This window comes from Diaphorina citri, unplaced genomic scaffold, assembly GCF_000475195.1.
Source record: "Diaphorina citri unplaced genomic scaffold, Diaci psyllid genome assembly version 1.1 scaffold2461, whole genome shotgun sequence".
NCBI lineage: Eukaryota > Metazoa > Arthropoda > Insecta > Hemiptera > Psyllidae > Diaphorina > Diaphorina citri.
The window spans coordinates 5469-30400 of record NW_007379883.1 but is presented as its reverse complement, the minus strand read 5'-3'; the positions used below and the strand labels follow the sequence as shown (position 1 = coordinate 30400).

The window sequence follows — 24932 nt, the reverse complement described above, 5'->3', positions numbered from 1 at the left end:
ATATCTATCATCTCTCTCTCTCTCTCTCTCTCTCTCTCTCTCTCTCTCTCTCTCTCTCTCTCTCTCTCTCTCTCTCTCTCTCTCTCTCTCTCTTAATCTCTCTCTCCTCTCTCTGTCTCTCACTCTCTCTCACTCTTTCTTCCAATCTCTTTTGTGGCCGAATCTCAGCCTTTTCGGGCCTGTAAGGAGACTAGGCTTCTCGCACTGAAGAGTTTCATTCGATTTTTCCAAAAGTCCTTGTAGGTAATGTAATTTAAATGAGAATGTTCCCACTACACACGACATGATTTTTCCCCGAACGATCTCACTTGTCGAGAACGGGCCCAAGTTGGAATTACACATAAAAAAAACAATCTTTCCCAGCTTTTAAACAAGATCCACCGGCTACAAAAGATCCACCCGTGTGACAGACCTAGGCCTGAGCGTGAGGGGCCTTTGGCCTTCATGACGGCCATCTCCAGTGACTGAAAGGTTAAGAGTATTGACTCTCAACCCAGATTGTGCTGAGTTCACATCTCGGCTGGGGCACAAACCCATCACACAAACATCACCCACCACACACACACCCACCACACACACACCCACCACACACACCCACCACACACACACCCACCACACACACACACACACACCCATCACACACACACCCATCACACACACCCATCACACACCCACCACACACATACACACACACGGTCGCGCTACGCGCTCCCTGACACGTCTCACAGAGCAGCATAACAGGCATAACTTTGAACCGCCGCCATTTTGAATCAGGATGAAATGTGAGAATTTTAAGTAGCCTATGTCACCGCGAGTACTCTTCTTAACAACCAAAAAAAAAAAAATTCATCAAAATCGGTTGAGCCGTTTTCTCGTGAAAAGAGGACAAAAACGGGTCTATTAGGCCATTTTCGCGGAAAAAAAATCAAAATTTCGAATTTCCCGCCAACTTTACATGCTCATGAAGGCTCTGTGTTAAGTTACCACATCATTTTCCACACGCCAAGAAAGGCCGAGAAAGGCCTATCTCAGCCCAGTACATAAACACACGCTGATTGCAAAGGAGGCACTTAGTAATGTTGTGATATCCACAAAAGTTGTGAAAAAGCTCTGCTTTACCACAAAGGATTCGAGATTTGATTTGATACTTCACGTTATACCGATAGAGGAGCGATTCTCAACCGGGGGTACACGTACCCCTGGGGGGCGAAAAAAAGGTTGAGTGACTCCTAAATTGGACCCAAAATTCTATTGAAAGAAATAAGGTTATTGAAATAGAAATGCCTATAGTTATAGGTTTCACTAAAGATCTTAGCAGTTATACAGTAACTTTAAAAAACCCTCGATGAAAAAAGAGAGTTAGGAGAGAGAGAGAGAGAGAGAGGGAAAAGGAGGGAAAGAGAGAGGAAGAAAGAAAGAGAGAGAGAAAGAAAGAGACAAAGAGAGAGAAAGAGAGAGAGAGAGAGAGAGATAGAGAGAAAGAAAGAGAGTAATGAAATGTTATTGGGTAATAACTTTCACTTCTTCTTTTCTCACATATTCTCTGTTTCCATTACTTAAATATGGAGTTCCTTTTTTTCTTTCCTTCCTTTCTGTTTTTCCCTTCTCTCTCTCTCACTCTCTCTCCCACTCTCTTCCTCTATCTCTCTCTCTCTCTCTTTCTCTCCCTTTTTCCCTTCTCTCTCTCCCCTCACTCTCTCTCTCCCTTTTTCCCTTCTCTCTCTCTCTTTTTCTCTCTCTCTCTCTCCCTTTTCCCTTCTCTCTCTCTCTCTCTCTCTCTCATTCCCTTTTCTTCCATCTCTAGAAACTAGAATTTCTCGCTTTCTATTTTCCTAATGTAGGTCGATATATTACATTATTTATAGGTATCCTACGCACCCTTTGACCTATATGTTGGAATGTATCTACCTGTAACCAACCTCAGTGGTGTAGTGGTTAACACGGTGGACTCTGGATCTGGAGGTTGGTGGTTCGAGTCCAAGTCAAGTCAATTAATTGTGCGTAGTTTATCAACTCTTCTCTTCTCTTCTCTTCTCTTCTCTTCTCTTCTCTTCTCTTCTCTTCTCTTCTCTTCTCTTCTCTTCTCTTCTCTTCTCTTCTCTTCTCTTCTCTTCTCTTCTCTTCTCTTCTCTTCTCTTCTCTTCTCTTCTCTTCTCTTCTCTTCTCTTCTCTTCTCTTCTCTTCTCTTCTCTTCTCTTCTCTTCTCTTCTCTTCTCTTCTCTTCTCTTCTCTTCTCTTCTCTTCTCTTCTCTTCTCTTCTCTTCTCTTCTCTTCTCTTCTCTTCTCTTCTCTTCTCTTCTCTTCTCTTCTCTTCTCTTCTCTTCTATTCTATTCTACCTACATTACCTATCATAGCTAGATATTGTCGGTAGGTATAGTTTGTTCTTAAATCTAATGCGAATTCGATGTTGTGGATTTACATACATAGATGGAGTATTAATGTGCTAACAAAGGTTAGCTGTACGCTGTACACTACACACAACCTTTACTATTCATATCCATCATCATCTGTTGATATCCACAGTAGAACCTACCTACCTACCTACGTGTAAAAATTTAATGAACTTTACAATAGGTACTGGGTAACCATACAAGCAAGTTGCATGTACATACCTACCTACCTTCCTGAAAAAAAAGCCAAGAAGATAAGAAGGGGTCTTATAGTCCCGAAAGCAAAGAGGGAAGGATAGGAGAAAGCCAGTCGTTCCTAGAACGAACCTACTTTGTTTAGGAAAAAACCCTCCCCGGGGTGGAAAACGAACCCGCGACCTAGCGCTTACCCTTCAAGATTAACTAGGCTGTCCGTCTTGATTTTTTTTCTTCTTTATGGGTCGCATTTTTCCGCCTTTGGACTCTTGAGCCCCTTGTGGGCCTATAACTTCATCCCTGACTAGTAGACGGTAGCGCTCCGCCCCGCCAAGTCAAAAAACGGGCCAAGTGCTTCTAATTAGCCAGGCACTTGCAAAGACGCTCGTAACATCAAGTTGTACATAAAAGTTACTCGGTAACAAGTTACGCTGAAATTAGTCTGGAAAAAAAAGAGACGTAGATAAAACAAAGTAAAAGTCCCATTACGAAAGGGGAAAAAAGCAGAAACCTTAAAAATCTCCCTCCATTTTTATTCCCATCCCACTTTCTCCCTCAATCTACTTTTTCCCAAGTCTTTTTCCCCCCTCACCATTTTGACTACAACCAAGTTTCTCCCCCACTTCATCCTTTTTTTTCCCTTTCCGTCCCACATTTTATTCCCACCCTGGCTTTTTCTGGGGCAAATGTTTCTCCTTCCCTTTGATTTCCCCTTTCGTACCACTTTATACCCCTTCCCTCGACTTTTCTCTATAGTGCCTCTCCCTATTTCGGTAAATTCCCTCCCTAACTTTTTTCTCTTTGTCGATTTTACTTTTCTCTTTCATTCTCCTTCTTCTCTCTTCTTTTCCTTCTCCTCTTCTCCCCTCCTTATCCTCCGTCTTTTCTTCCCCTCATTCCTTTGCTGCTCCTCTTCCTCCTCCTTCATATTTTGCTCTCCTTACCCCTTCCCTCGACTTTTCTCTATAGTGCCTCTCCCTATTTCGGTAAATTCCCTCCCTAACTTTTTTCTCTTTGTCGATTTTACTTTACTCTTTCATTCTCCTTCTTCTCTCTTCTTTTCCTTCTCCTCCTCTTCTCCCCTCCTTATCCTCCGTCTTCTCTTCCCCTCATTCCTTTGCTGCGCCTCTTCCTCCTCCTTTCATATTTTGCTCTCCTTCTCCTCCTCCTCCTCTCCCTCTTCTTTTTTTCTTCTAACTCTCCTTCCCCTTCTACTCCTCCTGCTTCTTCTTCTTTTCCGATTCATTCTCTTCCTCTTTCCATCTCCTTCTCCCCCCTTTTGCCTCCCACCCCTCATTCTCCTTCGCCTGTTTCGCCTGTTCTTTCTTACCCAATTCTTTCTTCTTTATGGGTCGCATTTTTCCGCCTTTGGACTCTTGAGCCCCTTGTGGGCCTATAACTTCATCCCTGACTAGTAGACGGTAGTGCTCCGCCCCGCCAAGTCAAAAAACGGGCCAAGTGCTTCTAATTAGCCATCAGGCACTTGCAAAGACGCTCGTAACATCAAGTTGTACATAAAAGTTACTCGGTAACAAGTTACGCTGAAAATTACTCTGGAAATAAAAGAGACGTAGATAAAACAAAGTAAAAGTCCCATTACGAAAGGGGAAAAAAAGCAGAAACCTTAAAAATCTCCCTCCTTTTTATTCCCGTCCCACTTTCTCCCTCATTCTACTTTTTCCCACGTCTTTTTTCCCCCTCACCATTTTGACTACAACCAAGTTTCTCCCCCACTTCATCCTTTTTTTCCCTTTCCGTCCCACATTTTCTTCCCACCCTGGCTTTTTCTGGGGCAAATGTTTCTCCCTCCCTTTGATTTCCCCTTTCGTACCACTTACCCCTTATTCCCTCGACTTTTCTCTATAGTGCCTCTCTCCCTATTTCGGTGAATTCCCTCCCTAACTTTTTTTTCTCTTTGTCGATTTTACTTTACTCCTATTTCATTATTCTTCTTCTCCTCTCTTCTTTTCCTTCTCCTCCTCTTCTCCCCTTCTTATCGTCCGTCTTCTCTTCCCCTCATTCCTTTGCTGCTCCTCTTCCTCCTCCTTCATGTTTTGCTCTCCTTCTCCTCCTCCTCCTCTCCCTCTTCTTTTTTTCTTCTAACTCTCCTTTCCCTTCTACACGTCCTGCTTCTTCTTCTTTTCCGATTCACTCTCTTCCTCTTTCCATCTCCTTCTCCCCCTTTTGCCTCCCACCCCTCATTCTCTTTCTCCTCCTTCGCCTGTTCTTTCTTACCCTCCGCCTCCTCCATCCCAATTTTCTCTCCAAATAATTTGTTTTTATCTTCACGTCCCTAAAATCTGGGGGAGAGAGATAAAGAGAGAGAGAGAGAGAGAGAGAGAGAGAGAGAGAGAGAGAGGAGAGGAGAGAGAAAAAGAAAAATTAGAAACAGAAAAAAGAAAAATTGAATTGAATAATAAATAATACTTCATTCAACAAAATATTTAGTTTGGAATATTATGACACCTCCTAAGCTATGCGCTATCTAAAAATAAAGATATGGAGAGAGAGAGAAGGAGAGGGAGAGAGAGAGAGAGAGAGAGAGGAAAAATATGGAAAAGAGGAATGAAAGACAAAGAAAATGATATGGAGGGAGAGAGAGAGAGAGTTAGATAAAAAAAAAAAGGAGAAGGAAATGACAAGGAAGAGTAATAGGTAGTGTTGAACGTCATAATAAATTATAAGATGAGCAAGAGAGAGAGAGAGAGAGAGAGAAAAGATGATGAAAGTTGAAGAGGGAGAGAGAGGACGGAAGACAGACGGTGGAGGAAGAGAGGAAGGAAAGAGGGAAAGTGAGAGAGAGAGAGGATGGAAGAGAGGGAAATGAAAAAGAGGAAAGAATAATAAGAGGAAGGGGAAGAGGAGAAGTGGGGAAAAAGGGAAAAGTGAGGGAGAAAGAGAGAGGGAAAAGGGATGAAATAAATTATTATAACGTAGGGGTATACAGTACCTGGGTAGGGATCCTGGCAATATAAATTTTCAAAATCAGACGGGAATTTTCCCGTAGCAAATTTTATGGAAATTCTGTGCCGAAAATAATGGGAAGAGGAGAAGTGGGGAAAAAGGGAAAAGTGAGGGAGAAAGAGAGAGGGAAAAGGGATGAAATAAATTATTATAACGTAGGGGTACAGTACCTTGGTAGGGATCCTGGCAATATAAATTTTCAAAATCAGACGGGAATTTTCCCGTAGCAAATTTAATGGAAATTCTGTGCCGAAAATAAAGTTGAAATTTTAAAGAACGAAATAGAAATACCAACGTACCTAGGTAGCAAGTAAAATAAAATACAGTATAGTCTGGGAGCTAGCGATGTCAATTTTACCTCATAAGATACAGCATTTCAGACCTCTTGAAAAGTTTGGATCTCGTGACCTCTCTCTTTTCACAAATTAGTGACAAACTGGTAAAGAGAGAGAGAGAGAGAGAGAGAGAGAGAGAGAGAGAGAGAGAGAGATAGAAGAAAAACAGGATCTAGAAAATCTCTCGATAGTGAAATGTCCTTGAAAATCTCATTGACAAAAAAAATACAATGGAACAATTGAATGCTCCAAAGCAAAGGCAAGGGGAAGACAAAGACACACGCAAACAAAAGTACAAGAAAGACAATCGGGAAGAGAAACGAGAGGAAGGAGAAAGGAAAAACAAAACAAAAAAAGGAGAAGGAAATGACAAGGAAGAGTAATAGGTAGTGTTGAACGTCATAATAAATTATAAGATGAGCAAGAGAGAGAGAGAGAAAAGATGATGAAAGTTGAAGAGGGAGAGAGAGGACGGAAGACAGACGGTGGAGGAAGAGAGGAAGGAAAGAGGGAAAGTGAGAGAGAGAGAGGATGGAAGAGAGGGAAATGAAAAAGAGGAAAGAATAATAAGAGAGGAAGGGGAAGAGGAGAAGTGGGGAAAAAGGGAAAAGTGAGGGAGAAAGAGAGAGGGAAAAGGGATGAAATAAATTATTATAACGTAGGGGTATACAGTACCTGGGTAGGGATCCTGGCAATATAAATTTTCAAAATCAGACGGGAATTTTCCCGTAGCAAATTTTATGGAAATTCTGTGCCGAAAATAATGTTGAAATTTTAAAGAACGAAATAGAAATACCAACGTAGGTACCTAGGTAGGAAGTAAAATGAAATACAGTATAGTCTGGGAGCTAGCGATGTCAATTTAACCTCATAAGATACAACATTTCAGACCTCTTGAAAAGTTTGGATCTCGTGACCTCTCTCTTTTCACAAATTATTGACAAACTGGTAAAGAGAGAGAGAGAGAGAGAGATAGAAGAAAAGCAGGATCTAGAAAAGCTCTCGATAGTGAAATGTCCTTGAAAATCTCATTGACAAAAAAAAAAAAATACAATGGAACAATTGAATGCTCCAAAGCAAAGGCAAGGGGAAGACAAAGACACACGCGAACAAAAGTACAAGAAAGACAATCGGGAAGAGAAACGAGAGGAAGGAGAAAGGAAAAACAAAACAAAAAAATCTGCTAGAGACAAAAAGACAAGAGAAATAATTATTCCAAAGTGCAAAACCTTGTTGGAGGAAATCCCCAACCCTGCGTCACTCCATACTTCGCCAGGTTCTCCTCGAACTTTCGCTGTCCTCGAACTTTCAGCTGAAAGATAATTGAAAATGTTCGCTAGAAAATAGTGGAAAAACTTTTCCAATGTTGATTGTAACAGGAATTGAACGTGGAAAATTTGTACGCTAACAGATCAAACGCTCGTGAGGAGTTCAGCAATGGAACTTCCTTTTTCCTGTGTCTGTGTTTGTTTTTCTGTCTGTCTGTTTGATTATAACAAATTGGGGTTTTTCATTTAGAAAGCCCATTTATTTTTGGCCCTCGAAATCCCAAAATCTGAGGCAGATGCTGAACATTTTTGTCAAATTTCAGTAAAATCAGATCAACTGTTCTATTATGAGTTACCTATGATTGCTATAAATAATCAATAAACAGATGAACTGATATCTGTAGGGAGTTTGAAGAGCGAGTTACAGAGCAATAAAAGAGCAATAATATAACTCACACACTCACTCTTTTGATTCTTTACACAAACGTCTCGTCTCTTCTTCCAAATCTTAAAATGTAGAAGTAGCTGACTCATTAGCTGAGTAGTAAGTAGTTCACTGAAAAGGGCAATTCTTTTTTTATTTCTCACCAATGTTGATTGTAACAGGAATTGAACGTGGAAAATTTGTACGCTAACAGATCAAACGCTCGTGAGGAGTTCAGCAATGGAACTTCCTCTTTCCTGTGTCTGTGTTTGTTTTTGTGTCTGTCTGTTTGATTATAACAAATTGGGGTTTTTCATTTAGAAAGTCCATTTATTTTTGGCCCTCAAAATCCCAAAATCTGAGGCAGATGCTGAACATTTTTGTCAAGTTTCAGTAAAATCAGATCAACTGTTCTATTACGAGTTACCTATGATTGCTATAAATAATCAATGAACTGATATCTGTAGGGAGTTTGAAGAGCGAGTTACAGAGCAATAAAAGAGCAGTAATATAACTCACACACTCACTCTTTTGATTCTTTACACAAACGTCTTGTCTCTTCTTCCAAATCTTAAAATGTAGAAGTAGCTGACTCATTGGCTGAGTAGTAAGTAGTTCACTGAAAAGGGCAATTCTTTTTTTATACCTCACTGACCACTTATTCTTTTGATTTTTAAATCTTTTCACAAACATCTCTTCTTCCAAATCTTCAAATGTAGCAAATGTAGCAGCCATACTTGCCTGTGAGAGCATTGACTGAGTAGTACACTGAAAAGGGCAATACTTTTTTACAACTCACTCTTTTGAGTCTTCATACAAACATTTCTTCTTCCAAATCTTCAAATGTAGCAGCCATACTTGCCTGTGAGAGCATTGACTGAGTAGTACACTGAAAAGGGCAATACTTTTTTACAACTCACTCTTTTGAGTCTTCATACAAACATTTTTTCTTCCAAATCTTCAAATCACTCACTCTTTTGATTCTTTAAATCCATACACAAACATCTCTTATTCCAAATCTTCAAATGTAGCATCAGCAGTCAAGCAGCTATACTTGCCTGTGAAAGCCAAGCTTATCACCCAGGACAAGAAGCTAAGAACAGGAACTTACCAGGAAGAGAGCAGTCATAACTCATGTTTATCGGAGTACCAGGAAAAGTTGTGCTGTAAGTTGGAAAAATGGAGAGAGAGAGAGAAAAAAAATTAATGTTGTCTTTTCAAAAGTTGAACCATAAGAAGCTATACTTGCCTGTGAAAGCCAAGCTTATCACCCAGGACAAGAAGCTAAGAACAGGAACTTACCAGGAAGAGAGCAGTCATAACTCATATTTATCGGAGTACCAGGAAAAGTTGTGCTGTAAGTTGGAGAAATGGGGAGGGAGAGAAAAAAAATTAATGTTGTCTTTTCAAAAGTTGAGCCATAAGAACACGAGGAAAAGAAGGTTGTAAGAAGAGGAGGAAGAGGAGAAGAAGGAGAAAAGTTGAAAAAGACGAAGAGGAGAAGGAGAAGGAAGAGAAGATGGAGACTGAGAAGGTGGAAGGAGAGAAGAAAGGATGAAGGAGAGGCGGGAAGTTGAAAAGAAAGAACAGGAGGAGGAGAGGGAGGAAGAGCAAGTTGAGAAGAGAAGTAGGAGAAGGACAAGAAGGAAGAGGAGGAAAAGAAGGAAGAGGAGGAGAAGAGAAGATGGAGACTGAGAAGGTGGAAGGAGAGAAGAAAGGATGAAGGAGAGGTGGGAAGTTGAAAAGAAAGAAGAAGAGAAGTAGGAGGGGGAGGAAGAGCAAGTTGAGAAGAAAGAAGAGAAGTAGGAGAAGAACAAGAAGAAAGAGGAGGAAAAGAAGTAGGAGAAGAACAAGAAGAAAGAGGAGGAAAAGAAGGAAGAGGAGGAGGAGGAAGCTCCAGAGGATGGGGAGAAGGAGTTAAAGGAGGAAGTTGAGAAGAAAGAAGAGAAATAGGAGAGGGACAAGAAGAAAGAGGAGGAGAAGAAGGAAGAGGAGGAGGAGGAGGAGGAGAAGTAGAGGTGATAATTAATTTGCGTCCTAATGAGTTGGCTTTGCAGCAGTCAAGCAGCTATACTTGCCTGTGAAAGCCAAGCTTATCACCCAGGACAAGAAGCTAAGAACAGGAACTTACCAGGAAGAGAGAGCAGTCATAACTCATGTTTATCGGAGTACCAGGAAAAGTTGTGCTCTAAGTTGGAAAAATGGAGAGGGAGAGAGAAAAAAATTAATGTTGTCTTTTCAAAAGTTGAACCATAAGAAGACGAGGAAAAGAAGGTTGTAAGAAGAGGAGGAGGAGAAGAAGGAGAAAAGTTGAAAAAGACGAAGAGGAGAAGATGGAGACTGAGAAGGTGGAAGGAGAGAAGAAAGGATGAAGGAGAGGTGGGAAGTTGAAAAGAAAGAAGAAGAGAAGTAGTAGGAGGGGGAGGAAGGGCAAGTTGAGAAGAAAGAAGAGAAGTAGGAGAGGGACAAGAAGAAAGAGGAGGAAAAGAAGGAAGAGGAGGAGGAGAGGGAGGAAGAGCAAGTTGAGAAGAAAGAAGAGAAGTAGGAGAAGGACAAGAAGAAAGAGGAGGAAAAGAAGGAAGAGGAGGAGAAGAAGAAAGAGGAGGAGGAGGAAGCTCCAGAGGATGGGGAGAAGGAGTTAAAGGAGGAAGTTGAGAAGAAAGAAGAGAAATAGGAGGGGGACAAGAAGAAAGAGGAGGAGAAGAAGGAAGAGGAGGAGGAGAAGTAGAGGTGATAATTAATTTGCGTCCTAATGAGTTGGCTCTGCAATTACATGGAGAATATGGCTTTCCTTCTCCTCCTCCTCCTTTCTTACTTCTTCCTCAACTTTTTTCTAGCTCTTCCTCCTCCTTCTTCTTCTTCTTCTTCTTCTTCAACCTCCTCATTCTCTTTCAACTTCTTTTCTTCCTTCTTCCTCTCCTTTAATGTCTTCTTCTACTTCTTCCACAAGCTTTTCGTCAAGTTCTTCCTCCCCCTTTTCTTCTCTCTCTCTCTCTCTCTTTCTTTAAGTTCTTCTTCTTCTTCTTCTTCTTCTCCTCCTCTCCTTTCTTCTTCAACCTCCAACTACGTCTTCCCATACCTTCCTCTCTACTCATCTTACTATTCCGAGGAAAGGAATAGAATGAGAAGTTTTTGTCCGAACATAAATTAGCACATAATTTACAATTTAATAAGTTAGAGCAAGATAGTAGTCGCTGAAAGTTCTGAAAATGGTTCCATAATACTACTTATGTATGAAATACAGTGCAATAGTGCTAAACTAAAATGAACGCGGCACATCAGGGATCAGGAAAAGACCGCCTTAACATAATAATAAATGTATGAAATATGTTGGATTTTGTAGGAAGATACATATAAATTATTGATATTCTATGTATTGTATAAAATTATTATTACATCTTGTAGGTGTATGGTGTCCGAAAGAAAGACCCTTTGTAAGTAGATTTTACAATGATACCTTGATAACTTCCTTCTCCCTCCCTTAGAAAATTCTAGATTCTGGAAGGAGCATTAGAAACAGAAAGAATGCAATGAAATTTCATTTTGTATGAACGCCGTGTATTTATTTAAATATGCAATGTGAAATGAAGTGAACATTGGTGGAGATATCACTTTCATCAAAATTTGGTAGGTACCTACATAATTGGTATTTTGATTGTTCATCTTCAGGAGAGGTTTACCTACCTATAGAAGTTCATTTATGGATTTTATGGGTATTATACCTGCCTAAGTGCCTATACACCAATGTCTATTATACAGGGTTTTCCCACCCTGATCTACCTAGCTGGTATTAGTTTTTAGGGGATCCATTTCAAAAGCAAATATAGGTTGGTAATTTCGTTAGCCACCGCAGGGACAAGAAGAAAGAGGAGGAAAAGAAGGAAGAGGAGGAGGAGAGGGAGGAAGAGCAAGTTGAGAAGAAAGAAGAGAAGTAGGAGAAGGACAAGAAGAAAGAGGAGGAAAAGAAGGAAGAGGAGGAGAAGAAGAAAGAGGAGGAGGAGGAAGCTCCAGAGGATGGGGAGAAGGAGTTAAAGGAGGAAGTTGAGAAGAAAGAAGAGAAATAGGAGGGGGACAAGAAGAAAGAGGAGGAGAAGAAGGAAGAGGAGGAGGAGAAGTAGAGGTGATAATTAATTTGCGTCCTAATGAGTTGGCTCTGCAATTACATGGAGAATATGGCTTTCCTTCTCCTCCTCCTCCTTTCTTACTTCTTCCTCAACTTTTTTCTAGCTCTTCCTCCTCCTTCTTCTTCTTCTTCTTCTTCTTCAACCTCCTCATTCTCTTTCAACTTCTTTTCTTCCTTCTTCCTCTCCTTTAATGTCTTCTTCTACTTCTTCCACAAGCTTTTCGTCAAGTTCTTCCTCCCCCTTTTCTTCTCTCTCTCTCTCTCTCTTTCTTTAAGTTCTTCTTCTTCTTCTTCTTCTTCTCCTCCTCTCCTTTCTTCTTCAACCTCCAACTACGTCTTCCCATACCTTCCTCTCTACTCATCTTACTATTCCGAGGAAAGGAATAGAATGAGAAGTTTTTGTCCGAACATAAATTAGCACATAATTTACAATTTAATAAGTTAGAGCAAGATAGTAGTCGCTGAAAGTTCTGAAAATGGTTCCATAATACTACTTATGTATGAAATACAGTGCAATAGTGCTAAACTAAAATGAACGCGGCACATCAGGGATCAGGAAAAGACCGCCTTAACATAATAATAAATGTATGAAATATGTTGGATTTTGTAGGAAGATACATATAAATTATTGATATTCTATGTATTGTATAAAATTATTATTACATCTTGTAGGTGTATGGTGTCCGAAAGAAAGACCCTTTGTAAGTAGATTTTACAATGATACCTTGATAACTTCCTTCTCCCTCCCTTAGAAAATTCTAGATTCTGGAAGGAGCATTAGAAACAGAAAGAATGCAATGAAATTTCATTTTGTATGAACGCCGTGTATTTATTGAAGTATGCAATGTGCAATGAAGCAAACATTGGTGGAGATATCAATTTCATCAAAATTTGGTAGGTACATAATTGGTATTGTGATTGTTCATCTTCAGGAGAGGTTTACCTACCTAAGTTCATTTATGGGTATTATACCTGCCTATACACCAATGTCTATTATACAGGGTTTTCCCACCCTGATCTACCTAGCTGGTACTAGTTTTAAGGGGATTCATTTCAAAAGCAAATATAATCTCGTTAGCCACCGGTTATTTGGACTGAATGGGGGACCAACTTCGAAATATAGTCTCCCCCTACGTGTGCCTCAGATGTTACATCCATGAGACTTTAATCAACATCCTGTATGTACCTATGAATATCAGACCTCTTTCTCTCTCTCTCTCAATTATATTTCTTGTAGGTATATCTAATATCTCTCTCTCTCTCTTTATCTATCTATCTCCCTTTCTCTCTCTCTCTCTCTTTCTCAATTTCTATCAATCTCTCTCTCTCATTTTCTCCCTCTCCTTCTTCCTATGAGTTTCTCTCTCTCTCTCTCTCTCTCTCTCTCTCTCTCTCTCTCTCTCTCTCTCTCTCTCTCTCTCTCTCTCTCTTTCTCAATTTCTATCAATCTCTCTCTCTCATTTTCTCCCTCTTCTTCTTCCTATGAGTTTCTCTCTCTCTCTCTCTCTCTCTCTCTCTCTCTGTCTGTCGCTTTGCTTTCTTCTTTTGAGTCTTGTTTTTTCCACAAAGAAGGAAGAGGAGGAGGAGGAGGAGGAGAAGTAGAGGTGATAATTAATTTGCGTCCTAATGAGTTGGCTCTGCAATTACATGGAGAATATGGCTCTACTTCTCCTCCTCCTCCTTTCTTACTTCTTCCTCAACTTTTTTCTAGTTCTTCCTCCTTCTTCTCTTCTTCTTCAACCTCCTCATTCTCTTCAAATTTTCCTCCTTCTTCTTCCTCTCCTTTAATGTCTTCTTCTACTTCTTCGTCAAGTTCTTCCTCCCCCTTTTCTTTTCTCTCTCTCTCTCTCTCTTAAGTTCTTCTTCTTCTCCTCCTCTCCTTTCTTCTTCAACTTCTTTTCCTCCTTCTTCTTCCTCTCCTTTAATGTCTTCTTCTACTTCTTCCACAAGCTTTCCGTCAAGTTCTTCCTCCCCCTTTTCTTCTCTCTCTGTCTCTCTGTCTCTCTCTCTCTCTCTCTCTCTCTCTTTAAGTTCTTCTTCTTCTCCTCCTCTCCTTTCTTCTTCAACCTCCAACTACTTCTTCCTACCTTCGTCCCTACTCATCTTACTATTCCGAGGAAAGGAAAAGCATGAGAAGTTTTTGTCCGAACATAAATTAGCACATAATTTACAATAATTTAATAAGTTAGAGCAAGATAGTAGTCGCTGAAAGTTCTGAAAATGGTTCCATAATACTTATGTATGAAATACAGTGCAATAGTCCTAAACTAGCCAGCCTAGTTAGCTTAGTGGGTCTGCCTTGTAAGCGCTAGGCCGCGGGTTCGATTCCCGCCCGGTGCGGATTTTATCCTGATGGGATAATGTTCGTTCTCGGAACGGCTGGCTTTCTCCTATCCTGTCTTCCTTCTCTCTTCGATTTCGGGACGATAAGACCATAGCAGTTACAGTTCCCTCTGTCAAACCTCTCAAGAAAAAAAACTTCCTAAATTAAAATGGACGCGGCACATCAGGGATCAGGAAGAGACCGCCTTAACATAATAATATGTATGAAATATGTAGGATTTTGTAGGAAGATAGGTACATATAAATTATTGATATTCTATGTATTGTATAAAATTATCATTACATCTTGTAGGTGTATGGTGTCCGAAAGAAAGACCCTTTGTAAGTAGATTTTACAATGATACCTTGATAACTTCCTTCTCCCTCCCTTAGAAAATTCTAGATTCTGGAAGGAGCATTAGAAACAGAAAGAATGCAATGAAATTTCATTTTGTATGAACGCCGTGTATTTATTTAAATATGCAATGTGAAATGAAGTGAACATTGGTGGAGATATCACTTTCATCAAAATTTGGTAGGTACCTACATAATTGGTATTTTGATTGTTCATCTTCAGGAGAGGTTTACCTACCTATAGAAGTTCATTTATGGATTTTATGGGTATTATACCTGCCTAAGTGCCTATACACCAATGTCTATTATACAGGGTTTTCCCACCCTGATCTACCTAGCTGGTATTAGTTTTTAGGGGATCCATTTCAAAAGCAAATATAGGTTGGTAATTTCGTTAGCCACCGCTTATTTGGACTGAATGGGGGACCAACTTCGAAATATAGTCTCCCCCTACGTGTGCCTCAGATGTTACATCCATGAGACTTTAATCAACATCCTGTATGTACCTATGAATATCAGACCTCTTTCTCTCTCTCTCTCAATTATATTTCTTGTATATCTAATATCTCTCTCTCTCTCTCTCCCTCTTTATCTATCTCTCTCCCTTTCTCTCTCTCTCTCTCTCTCTCTCTCTCTCTCTCTCTCTCTCTCTCTCTCTTAGATCGGGAGGTATCTCAAGACGGCTTACTTGATCCTATGGCGTTTCTCTCTATCTCTCTCTCTCTCTCTATCTCTCTCTGCTCTGTCTGTCGCTTAGTGCTAAGTCGAACAAGAATTTTGAGCTTTGATTTGTTTCTCATTCTGTCGTTTGTTTCATAGTCATTGATGCCTCACAAACTTCATGATAGTGAAAATCCTTATATATAATTGATACTAATGTATCATATTATCTCCTAAATGACAGTGAGCTTGTGATTCTTGAAACGACAATCGTATAGTCTATGGAAGCCTTCTTGATCCGAACATAACAAAGTGGAGAATACTTTGTATCACCCTCCGTATTTCATCTGAAAAATGAGGAAGTACCTAAAATAATAATAATAATAATAATATTAATAATAATAATGATAATAATAATAATGATAATAATAGTAATAATAATAATGATATCAATAATACATATGTAGTAATAATGATAATAATAAAACTTTGAAGAAAAAAATCACAATGGGTATTTTTTTGCCGAGACCAAATAAGAAAGAGAAGAAAAAGTCGTTAGTTTACTTTGAGAGAAATGAGAAAGAAAGAGAGAGAGAGAGAAGATGGAAGACTCAGGGTGATAGAGAGAGAAAGAAAGATTGTGTGGGAGAGAGAAGATGAAAGACTGGGATAGAAGATAAAACACTGAGAGAGAGAGAGAGAGGGGGGGGAGGAAGTTAGAGAGTGGAAGAGATTGAGGAAGAGGGAGGGAGAGAAAGAAATGGAGAGAGAAGACTTTACACTAAACTCGAGGTTTGCAAAAATCTAGCTTCTAAGGCCAGCCACTCACTATCAGCTAGACCTGACAAGTACATGTCCTGATCAGGTCTACCACATAGTGAGTGCTGTGAGTGGCTGGCCTAACGTAGACCTGACAGGTACGGCTGAAAAGGTCCTCCTGTCAGGTCTGCCTGACACCTGATGAGCACACACACTATCAGGTAGACATAACAGGTGAACCTGATCAGGTGTATCTGACAGTGAGTGGCTGGCCTTAGAGTTTAAAATGGTTTAAGCAATCTGATTAAGTGAAAATTTTGAATTGCCTAACAAGATTCGTTCTCGGAACGGCTGGCTTTCTCCTATCCTATCTCATCTCTCTTCTTTTTCTCAGCGATAAGACCTTGACAGTTACAGTTCCCTCTATCAAACCTCAAAAAAAATCCCTTCCTTAAAGAAAGAAGGGAAGAAATTTCCCCCTCACAACTCCTTGTCCGCCTGGTAGTGCTGCATCGCGTGTTGCATAGAGTCGACAATACTCTGGGCGTTATAATAGAAGTACTTATGCTCCTTGCTCCCCTTCTGATTGTAAATTTTCCGATCCACCTCACCGTCCGCGTCTGAAATAAATATCAGTTAGATTAGTGGCGAATCGCGATGATGAAGAAGCCTTTCACCCATTTGAGCTAGAAAAGCTGCAGCATTCTGTTGTATAGAGTCCATACCATGGTTTTTGTTATTTACGGGGGTTTTATCCTTGACGGAAAAAAAAAAAAAAAAAAAAATCCCTTCCTTAAAGAAAGAAGGGAAGAAATTTCCCCTGTCTCACAACTCCTTATCCGCCTGGTAGTGCTGCATGGCGTGTTGCATAGAGTCGACAATACTCTGCGCGTTATAATAGAAGTACTTGTGCTCCTTGCTCCCCTTCTGATTGTAAATCTTCCGGTCCACCTCACCGTCCGCGTCTGAAATAAATATCAGTTAGATTAGTGGCGAATCGCGATGATGAAGCCTTTCATCCATTTGAGCTAGAAAAGCTGCAGCATTCTGTTGTATAGAGTCCATACTATGGTTTTTGTTATTTACGGGGTTTTTATCCTTGACGGATAAGGTTCGTTCTCGGAACGGCTGGCTTTCTCATATCCTGTCTTCCTTCTCTCTTCGATTTCGGACGATAAGACCTTAGTAGTTACAGTTCCCTATTGTATAGAGTCCATACTATGGTTTTTGTTATTTACTGGGATTTTATTCTTGACGGATAATGTTCGTTCTCGGAACGGCTGGCTTTCTCCTATCCTGGAATACCGCCATGATGGGTTTCCGTGACTCCTTAGCCGCTGTGAGACCCTGATCCAGTAATTGCCACTTGAGGTGATCACCAAACCCTGGAACCAAATAAGTCGAAAGTAATGGAAAATAAATTAATACAAAGTTGGTACCGAAACATAATAGGGTAAGTGTAGGTACCATTTATTCGCCCATCTAAAAAACGTACTATTTATTGGCCCACCTTTGGGTCTACGCCACATAAGTCTGAACTGGACGAACCTAGGGTAAGTGTACCATTTATTCGCCCATCTAAAAAACGTACCATTTATTGGCCCACCTTTGGGTCTACGCCACATAAGTCTGAACTGAACGAACTTTTTCAAGATCCAATTTCATCAAAAGAAAGGGCTTAAAGAATGCTATCGAACCAGTGGTATTCCAAAATTGTAGTCATAAAAACAAAAATTAGAAAAATAAATGTTGGCAGGTGGGCCAATAAATGGTACGTTTTTTAGGTGGGCGAATAAATGGTACACTTACCCTAATTATATATATGGTAGGTGTTTAAGTATTTATGTAGGATAGGTATAAAAAAATAAGTAGCAGGCACTTTTATTACTTTCCTTATCCTATAGGAAGGAAAGTAATGTAATCGGGTCAAATTTTCGATGGTCAGTTTTTAGTGACAAAACACGTTTTGAGGTTCCTAGAGCCTAAAACCAAAGTTTCAGCCATTGGTCCGTGTGTGTCTGTCTGTCTGTAAACAAAATATCTATTCTCGAGAACGGTAAGAGCTAGAGACTTTAAATTTGGCATGCAGCTGTCAAATGTGACAAGGATGCGACACGAAACTTTTGGTTACAACGATTCTCGAGAACGGTAAGAGCTAGAGACTTTAAATTTGGCATGCAGCTGTCAAATGTGACAAGGATGCGACACGAAACTTTTGGTTACGATCGGTGCAACGGTTGACGGCATTTTACCGCTTTTTGGCGGTTTTCGGTGTAATTTAATAATATATCGGGAACGGTATGAGCTAGACTTGAAATTTGGTATGTAGTTTACAAATGTGACAAGGGTGCAACTCAAAACGTTTGGTTGAGATATGTGCTGCGGTTGGCGGTATTTTGACCGCTTTCTGGCGGTTTTTGGCCGTTTTCAGCTATACCGACTAAACGGTTAGAAATATTGTAAAAGTTTGGCTATAAGAACAAGAACACCCAAAATAAGCATCATTCAATAGGATGAGGAAAGTTGTGTGATTTTCACACCAGATTTTCGTTTGACAAACTCGCAAGTTATAATATTCGGTTAGAAATATTGTAAAAGTTTGGCTATAAGAACAAGAACACCCAAAATAAGCATCATTCAATAGGATGAGGAAAGTTGTGTGATGGTCACACCAGATTTTCGTTTGACAAACTCGCAAGTTATAATATTAAAATGAACCAAAATTCCACTCAGACGCTTAGGAGTAAAGGCAAACAGCCCTAAAGGATGGGTTAAGCTTCTACGAAGTCATAACTTTATTGAACACCCTGTATGTGTGAAAGGCATTTTTCCCCGTTATCTGCCATCTATTCCCGACACGTTCATTTTTAAAAGGTATTTTATCTTTTTCCTCCGTTCAACCAATGTACGTAGGTATAGCACAATATAGCAATATGCACAGTAAAGGAAAAAAAATATGAACTGTGCACACATTCTTTTCTTCGCCATAGACATTTGAAATTCGCCTCATAGAAAAAATAGAGAAAAGAAAGGAAAATAAAAAAGAAAAAAAAAATCTGGTGTGAACATTACACGACTTATTCGTTATCCTGTTCGGCGGATTCTGAAATCCACCAAAATACCGCCAACCGTTGCACCGATCTGAACCAAAAGTTTCATGTTACCTCCTCGCCACATTTGCGGACTGTATGCCAAATTTCAAGTCTCCACCTCTTACCATTCTCGAGATATTTTGTTTATAGACAGACAACACACGGACCAATTGGTCAAACTTTGGATTTGGTTTTTAAGGGACCAAAAACTTGTTTTGGCACAAAAAACTCCTCAGCATAGACTGACCCAAAGACTGACCTTTGCATTATTCATGCAAAGGTCGGGTCAAACCTATTACAAAACTGAATAGGACTTTTCTTTTTAATTCAGTTTTGCCACTTTATTCGTGTAAAATTGAGTTTTCTATCCAATAAAGGCTCGTCTCAGGTCACAACTTTTTAAATTTAAACTCGGTACTCGTTACTCGAGTACTCGTTACTCGAGTAGGTACTCGAGTCCAATTCCCGCCCGGGGCGAGCTTTATCCTCAATAGAAAAAGGTTCGTTCTCAGAACGGTTGGCTTTCTCCTATATCCTGTCCTTCTCTCTTCGATTTCGGGACGGTAAGACCTTTGATGATACAGTTCCCCCTATCAAACCTCCTCCTCCTCCTCCTCCTCCTCCTCCTCCTCCTCCTTTTTTTTATAATTTCTAACGAAACCTCACGTCACAACTTTGGGTCGGGGTTGTGCCTGCTCCTCCTCCTCCTCCTCCTCCTCCTCCTCCTTTTTTTTATAATTTCTAACGAAACCTAACGTCACAACTTTGGGTCGGGGTTATGTTTTTTGGGTCTTTCGGGTCACTAGAAAGGTAATCGCTATGAAAACTCATTTTGATAGTCTTCCTTTTCAAACTTACCAAGGAACAGGATGCGGGGTATGTAGCTGCCACGAGTACAAATTTTTGTCGATGGTGGGATTCGAACCCGGGACCTTCTGCATGGCAAGCAAGCGTGTTACCACTGGACCAACCGTGCCCTCAAACTCATTTTGATAGTCTTCCTTTTCAAACTTACCAAGGAACAGTATGCGGGGTATGTAGCTGCCGTCGGGGAAGTACTTGTTATCGTCTGGTTCTTCATCATCGTATACGTTGATCAATTCAAAGTGCTTACTCAGCTCGGCGATCTTATCCGAATTAGCCACCTTGGGCCCGAGAGCTGAAACAAATACAGGGTGTGTCAGTTAAGAACAACTAGACAGGGTTATCTTCTTGTGTTTGGGAGGAAGAGAGCTTTGCTGACCCAATAAAAAATCTCACGCCTCGCCCTTGGTTTCAGTTAAAACCAACTATAAAGGGTTGGCTTCTTAAGAAGACAAAGACGAACAATACGTAGATCGTAGATTTGTGCAAGCTTAACCCATCTTTAAGCGGCTGTTAGCCCCTACACATAAGCATCGGAGTAGGCTTTTTGTGTATGGTGTTAAACGAATTAAGTACCTAAGTACCAGTTAAACGAATTAAGTACCTAAGTACCAGTTAAACGAATTAAGTACCTACAAGACTCACCGGGTTCGATTCCTGCCCGGGGTGTACTTGTGCTAAACAGATGAGGTTCGTCCCTGAAACTGCTGGTTTTCTAAATCCGGCCAATCACTATCAGGTAGACCTGACATTTACAGCTTTAAAGGTCCGTTTGACAAGTCTACCTGATGAGCACGCACTCACTATCAGGTAGACCAGACCGCCACGGCTGAAAAGGTCCGCCTGTCAGGTCTACTTGATACCTAATGAGCACACACACTATTAGGCCTGTCAGGTCTACTGGATACCGGCTGGCTTTCTCCTATCCTGTCTTCCTTCTCTCTTCGATTTCGGGACGATAAGACCTTAGTAGTTACAGTTCCCTCTATCAAACCTAGGTATTAAAAAAAAAAAAACTTGATAGACTCTTTAGCTGTGTTAGACTCTTTAGCTGTTAGTCGATTGATAGGCATCTACGCCTAAACAAACTAATGGAAAAGCTTCTTAAGAAGACAAAGACGAACAATACGTAGATCGTAGATTTGTGCAAGCTTAACCCATCTTTAAGCGGCTGTTAGCCCCTACACCTAAGCCTCGGAGTGGGCTTTTTGTGTATAGAGTTAAACGAATTAAGTATCTAAGTACCTACAAGACTCACCGGGTTCTATTCCTGCCCGGGGTGTACTTGTGCGAAACAGATGAGGTTCGTCCCTGGAACTGCTGGTTTTCTAAATCCGGCCCATCACTATCAGGTAGACCTGACCGCCACGGCTGAAAAGGTCCGCTTGTCAGGTCTACTTGATACCTAATGAGCACACACACTATCAGGCCTACTTGATAGTGAGTGGCTGACCTTAGGGTTTGACTTACATCGACAGGCGCCACACCAGGACTTGTGGAATACCGCCATGATGGGTTTCCGTGACTCCTTAGCCGCTGTGAGACCCTGATCCAGTAATTGCCACTTGAGGTGATCACCAAACCCTAGAACCAAATGGATCGAACGAAGTGAGAGATCAGAATAAATTCTGTGACCTTTAGCTAAGTCGAATTAAGGAGAGCGGTAGCGTTCCGCCCTGCCAAGTCAAGAAAGTTCGACCGCTTCTATTTACAATGTTGTGGTTTTCTGGACTTCAAGTTGGCACGTACCTTGTTTTGCACTGGACGTTTCGGGTCTCTTCTTCTTCCCATCTTCAGCAGATTGTCACACTTACAACAAAACAAGGTACCTGCATACTTACAACAAAACAAGGTATACGTGCCAACTTCAAGTTCAGGAAACCACAACATTGTAAGTTAATTGTGATAGTTGACAAAATGGCAAATAAAAGCGTCATTTAAGTAATTCTCGTATTTTCCTTTCGAAATTTCCCCTCTGAAGCTCGTTTCTCCTCTTTTGGTGTGATAGCGCGCCAGATACTAAACCATAGCAGAATCCTGCCACGTTAAATAAAACAAATCGAAGAGAGGAGGACAGGATAGGAGAAAGCCAGCCGTTCCGAGAACGAACCCTATCTTGGGATAAAGTTCTCCCCGGACGGGCGTCGGCAAACGCGCTACCCTTCAAGCTAACTAGACTGGCTTATAGATTTTTATGATTGGTGAGCGAAGGAAGTGAGTTAGCACTAACTCACGTGAGCTCACTTGTTAGTTTTGTGTTAGTGGTGTGTCGTGTATGTGGCCTGCGAAGTACCTGCCTATATGTAGCATGTGGCCCGCATACACATGGAAGTTGGAAACCCCTGGACTATAGGCTTACCTCTTGCATAGTTGGGCTGTTTCGATGAAACACTGCTGAGAAATAACACGAAACATCCAATGTTCATCATTAAACACATCGTAGTAATCTTACACACAAGGTTTCATCAAAATACGAGTATTATATAATTTGAGAATAATGTTGTCTTTATTTTTACTTCAAAATCTTCAAATTGTTTGAATTATTTCATTTGAAAATACTTCAAGTTCACTTTAAAATACAGACCTACCTACTTCAAAAGAGAAGTGTGTCCTTTATTTCGCTTCAAATTGTTTGAATTCGGTATGAAATTACCTGCTTGCTTAACAAGAAAATCCGATGTCTTTATTGAATTATTTGATTATTTATTTCACTTCAAATTTTGTTTGTATTATGTATTCGATTATTTATTTAACTTCAAATTATTTGGATTATTTCACTTCAAAACTTTCAATTCTTTAAAAGCGGTTCTCATGTTTATCTGATCTGCACAAAATTAAATGAATAATTTTAAACTACTTACCTACCTATTGTAACAAAAAACAACAACTAATGGAAAGGCTTATTTTTTCCTTTTTTTATTTTTTTTTTTTATAGAGTCAAGAAGGTACCTAGTCACCAGGTTTCGTCACAAGTCAATTAATTGATAACCAATCAATATTGATAAGAGTGACTCAGAATAGTACGGTAGTCAAATCTATATCATGTCCAGCATGAAGCTACAGATTTACTCGCTACGGTCGGCTTGATTTTTACAGATAGGAGGCGTTACGGTAGGACGTGCCTAGGAACTTGTGTATCTTTTGCTCCTTTCAAATGCAGACTGAAAAGCCGGTGTTTGTTTATTATGATTCCAAAGCATTCGGAATTATAGTCCGAAGATTTCCGAAGAAGACAAAAAAAACCAGATGTTTCTATCTCAACTAGGAAAAAAAAGAAAATAAATTAAAAGCGAGGGAACAATTTCATGTGTGACATGAAGCCTACCACAAATCGCTTTTCGGAGGTTTCATGTCTCACATGAATCCTACCGTATTTGAAAAAAATGTTTTGTTTACGTCTGACTGTAACAACAACGCTTGAGTTTCATGTGGGACATGAATCCTACCGTAAGAGCGATTCTGGTGAAATTGATTCTGTACGCAAAAGGCTAAGATCTAGTGAAAAAGCGGTGTAAAGTGAGTAAGGCTGGTGTTTTACGGTCGAGTGTACTGGCGGGCGGAAAACACTGCCTTTACATCTCAAGCCAATAAATTATACCGGTATTACCAATATACCAATTTATTATGACGGTTTCACCGACGTATTATACCAATTTTCCACCGGTTTGAACGGTGCTTTAGGTCTGTTGAACCTCCTCATTTATTTGGGAGGGAGGTGGTACCTATGAAACAACATAATATCAGAAGGAACATTTTAATTTGATTACATTGACCACTTCTCTATTTTTTTTTTTTTTTTTTTTTTTTAAGAGGTTTGACAGAGGGAACTGTAACTCTAGGGTCTTATCGTCCCGAAATCGGAGAGAGAAGGAAGACAGGATAGGAGAAAGCCAGCCGTTCCGAGAACGAACATTATCCCATCAGGATAAAATCCGCCCCGGGCGGGAATCGAACCCGCGGCCTGGCGCTTACAAGGCAGACGCACTACCAACTAAGCTAACTAGGCTGGCTGGCAAGATACCTATCTACCCGCCTACATACGTGTAGGCAAGATCAAAGGGATTCCAAACAAGGCTGATAGCATCATCAATTATTTCATATCACAAGCTCCATATGCACTACGTATGCTTATACTTATGCATGACACCTTGTGTGATAAATTATGTATGGAGGCTAATCAGACCCGTTGGGGAGAGGGAAAGAAAGGGTACATGGAAATAAAATCCGCCTTGAGTCTCATCCAGGGCGCATTGCTTGTTTACAAAGTCTCTAAAATTCCTTAGAATAAAAAAAGAGGTTTGATAGAGGGAACTGTAACTGCTAAGGTCTTATCGTCCCAACAAAATACCGCCAACCGTTGCACCGATCTGAACCAAAAGTTTCATGTTACCTCCTTGTCACATTTGCGGACTCTGTGCCAATATTTCAAGTCTCCACCTCTTACCATTCTCGAGATATTTAGTAGACAGACACACGGACCAATTGGTCAAACTTTGGATTTGGTCTTTAAGGGACCAAAAACGTGTTTTGACACAAAAAAAAAACTGACCATCAAAAAACTCACCCGATTACATTACTTTCCTTCCTATAGGATAAGGAAAGTAAAAAAATAGAGGAAAGAAAGGGAAAATAAATAAAATAAAAAAATGGCAGACGGTATCATTTCAATCGACATATTTTCCAAGGCGAGGCGGTTTTATTCCGAACGTTTTTTTCTAGTTTCTCTATAACTTTCTAGCTTTCTACCTCTCGATACCAATAAGTCCTATAAAGTAACTGAAGAAGAACTTAGAATAAAAGACTAGAACCGTTTTTTGCCGCCATTTTGTTTGTGTGCATGATTTTTGGTGTCGCCCCTTCCTAAAAGTTTTATAAGGCCCAAAAGAAGGTCCTTGCCAAATTTGGTGCTTTCCTGAAGAAATGCAGCTTGTCATTTCGTTGGGCCACCGACTGATGAATTCTGTGTTTATATTGCCAGAATGAGACTGAAAAGTCCCTTGAAAGTAGAAACCCACTGCCCTCACGCCGTGGGCGTGAGATACCATCAGTTTAGCTATCGTGAATGAAATCACCTACTTTACTATGGGAGAACATTGAACCACATCTTTGACATGTCACATGAGCTCACGTGACGTAAATAGGTACATTTGTGAGCGCTGGGTCGCGGGTTCGATTCCTGCG

General features: G+C 40.3%; 1 protein-coding gene and 1 long non-coding RNA gene across 3 annotated transcripts; both read right to left on the bottom strand.

Annotated features, from left to right (window-relative positions):
• Positions 1-8257: 8257 nt before the first annotated feature.
• Positions 8258-9044, bottom strand: LOC113471457. Its single transcript, XR_003394149.1, has 2 exons — positions 9006-9044; positions 8258-8816 (listed from the first exon to the last, which is right to left on the bottom strand). It is a non-coding gene; the product is annotated as an uncharacterized LOC113471457 (long non-coding RNA).
• Positions 9045-16145: 7101 nt separating this feature from the next.
• Positions 16146-22637, bottom strand: LOC103518972 (thioredoxin domain-containing protein 12-like). Of its 2 annotated transcripts, none has more exons than XM_008484051.3 (4): positions 22111-22634; positions 21222-21335; positions 19903-20046; positions 16146-16415 (listed from the first exon to the last, which is right to left on the bottom strand). In XM_008484051.3, exons 1-4 carry the CDS (start codon positions 22187-22189, stop codon positions 16276-16278), a joined length of 477 nt encoding a protein of 158 aa, XP_008482273.1. In that variant the 5' UTR covers positions 22190-22634; the 3' UTR covers positions 16146-16275. The 2 variants fall into 2 exon arrangements, with proteins under 2 accessions (XP_008482273.1, XP_026686417.1); XM_026830616.1 differs by lacking the exon at positions 16146-16415 and adding an exon at positions 16613-16760 and having other exon boundaries at positions 22111-22637.
• Positions 22638-24932: the final 2295 nt, after the last annotated feature.

Bases quoted from the DNA above. Each gene is read 5' to 3' on its own strand.
- LOC103518972 (XM_026830616.1), bottom strand. From the start codon at position 22,189: ATGTGTTTAATGATGAACATTGGATGTTTCGTGTTATTTCTCAGCAGT. The intron at 21,336-22,110 runs GTAAGCCTATAG...ATTTGGTTCTAG, and splicing joins ACAGCCCAACTATGCAAGAG to GGTTTGGTGATCACCTCAAG. The intron at 16,761-19,902 runs GTAAGTTTGAAA...TATTTATTTCAG, and splicing joins ACCCCGCATACTGTTCCTTG to ACGCGGACGGTGAGGTGGAC.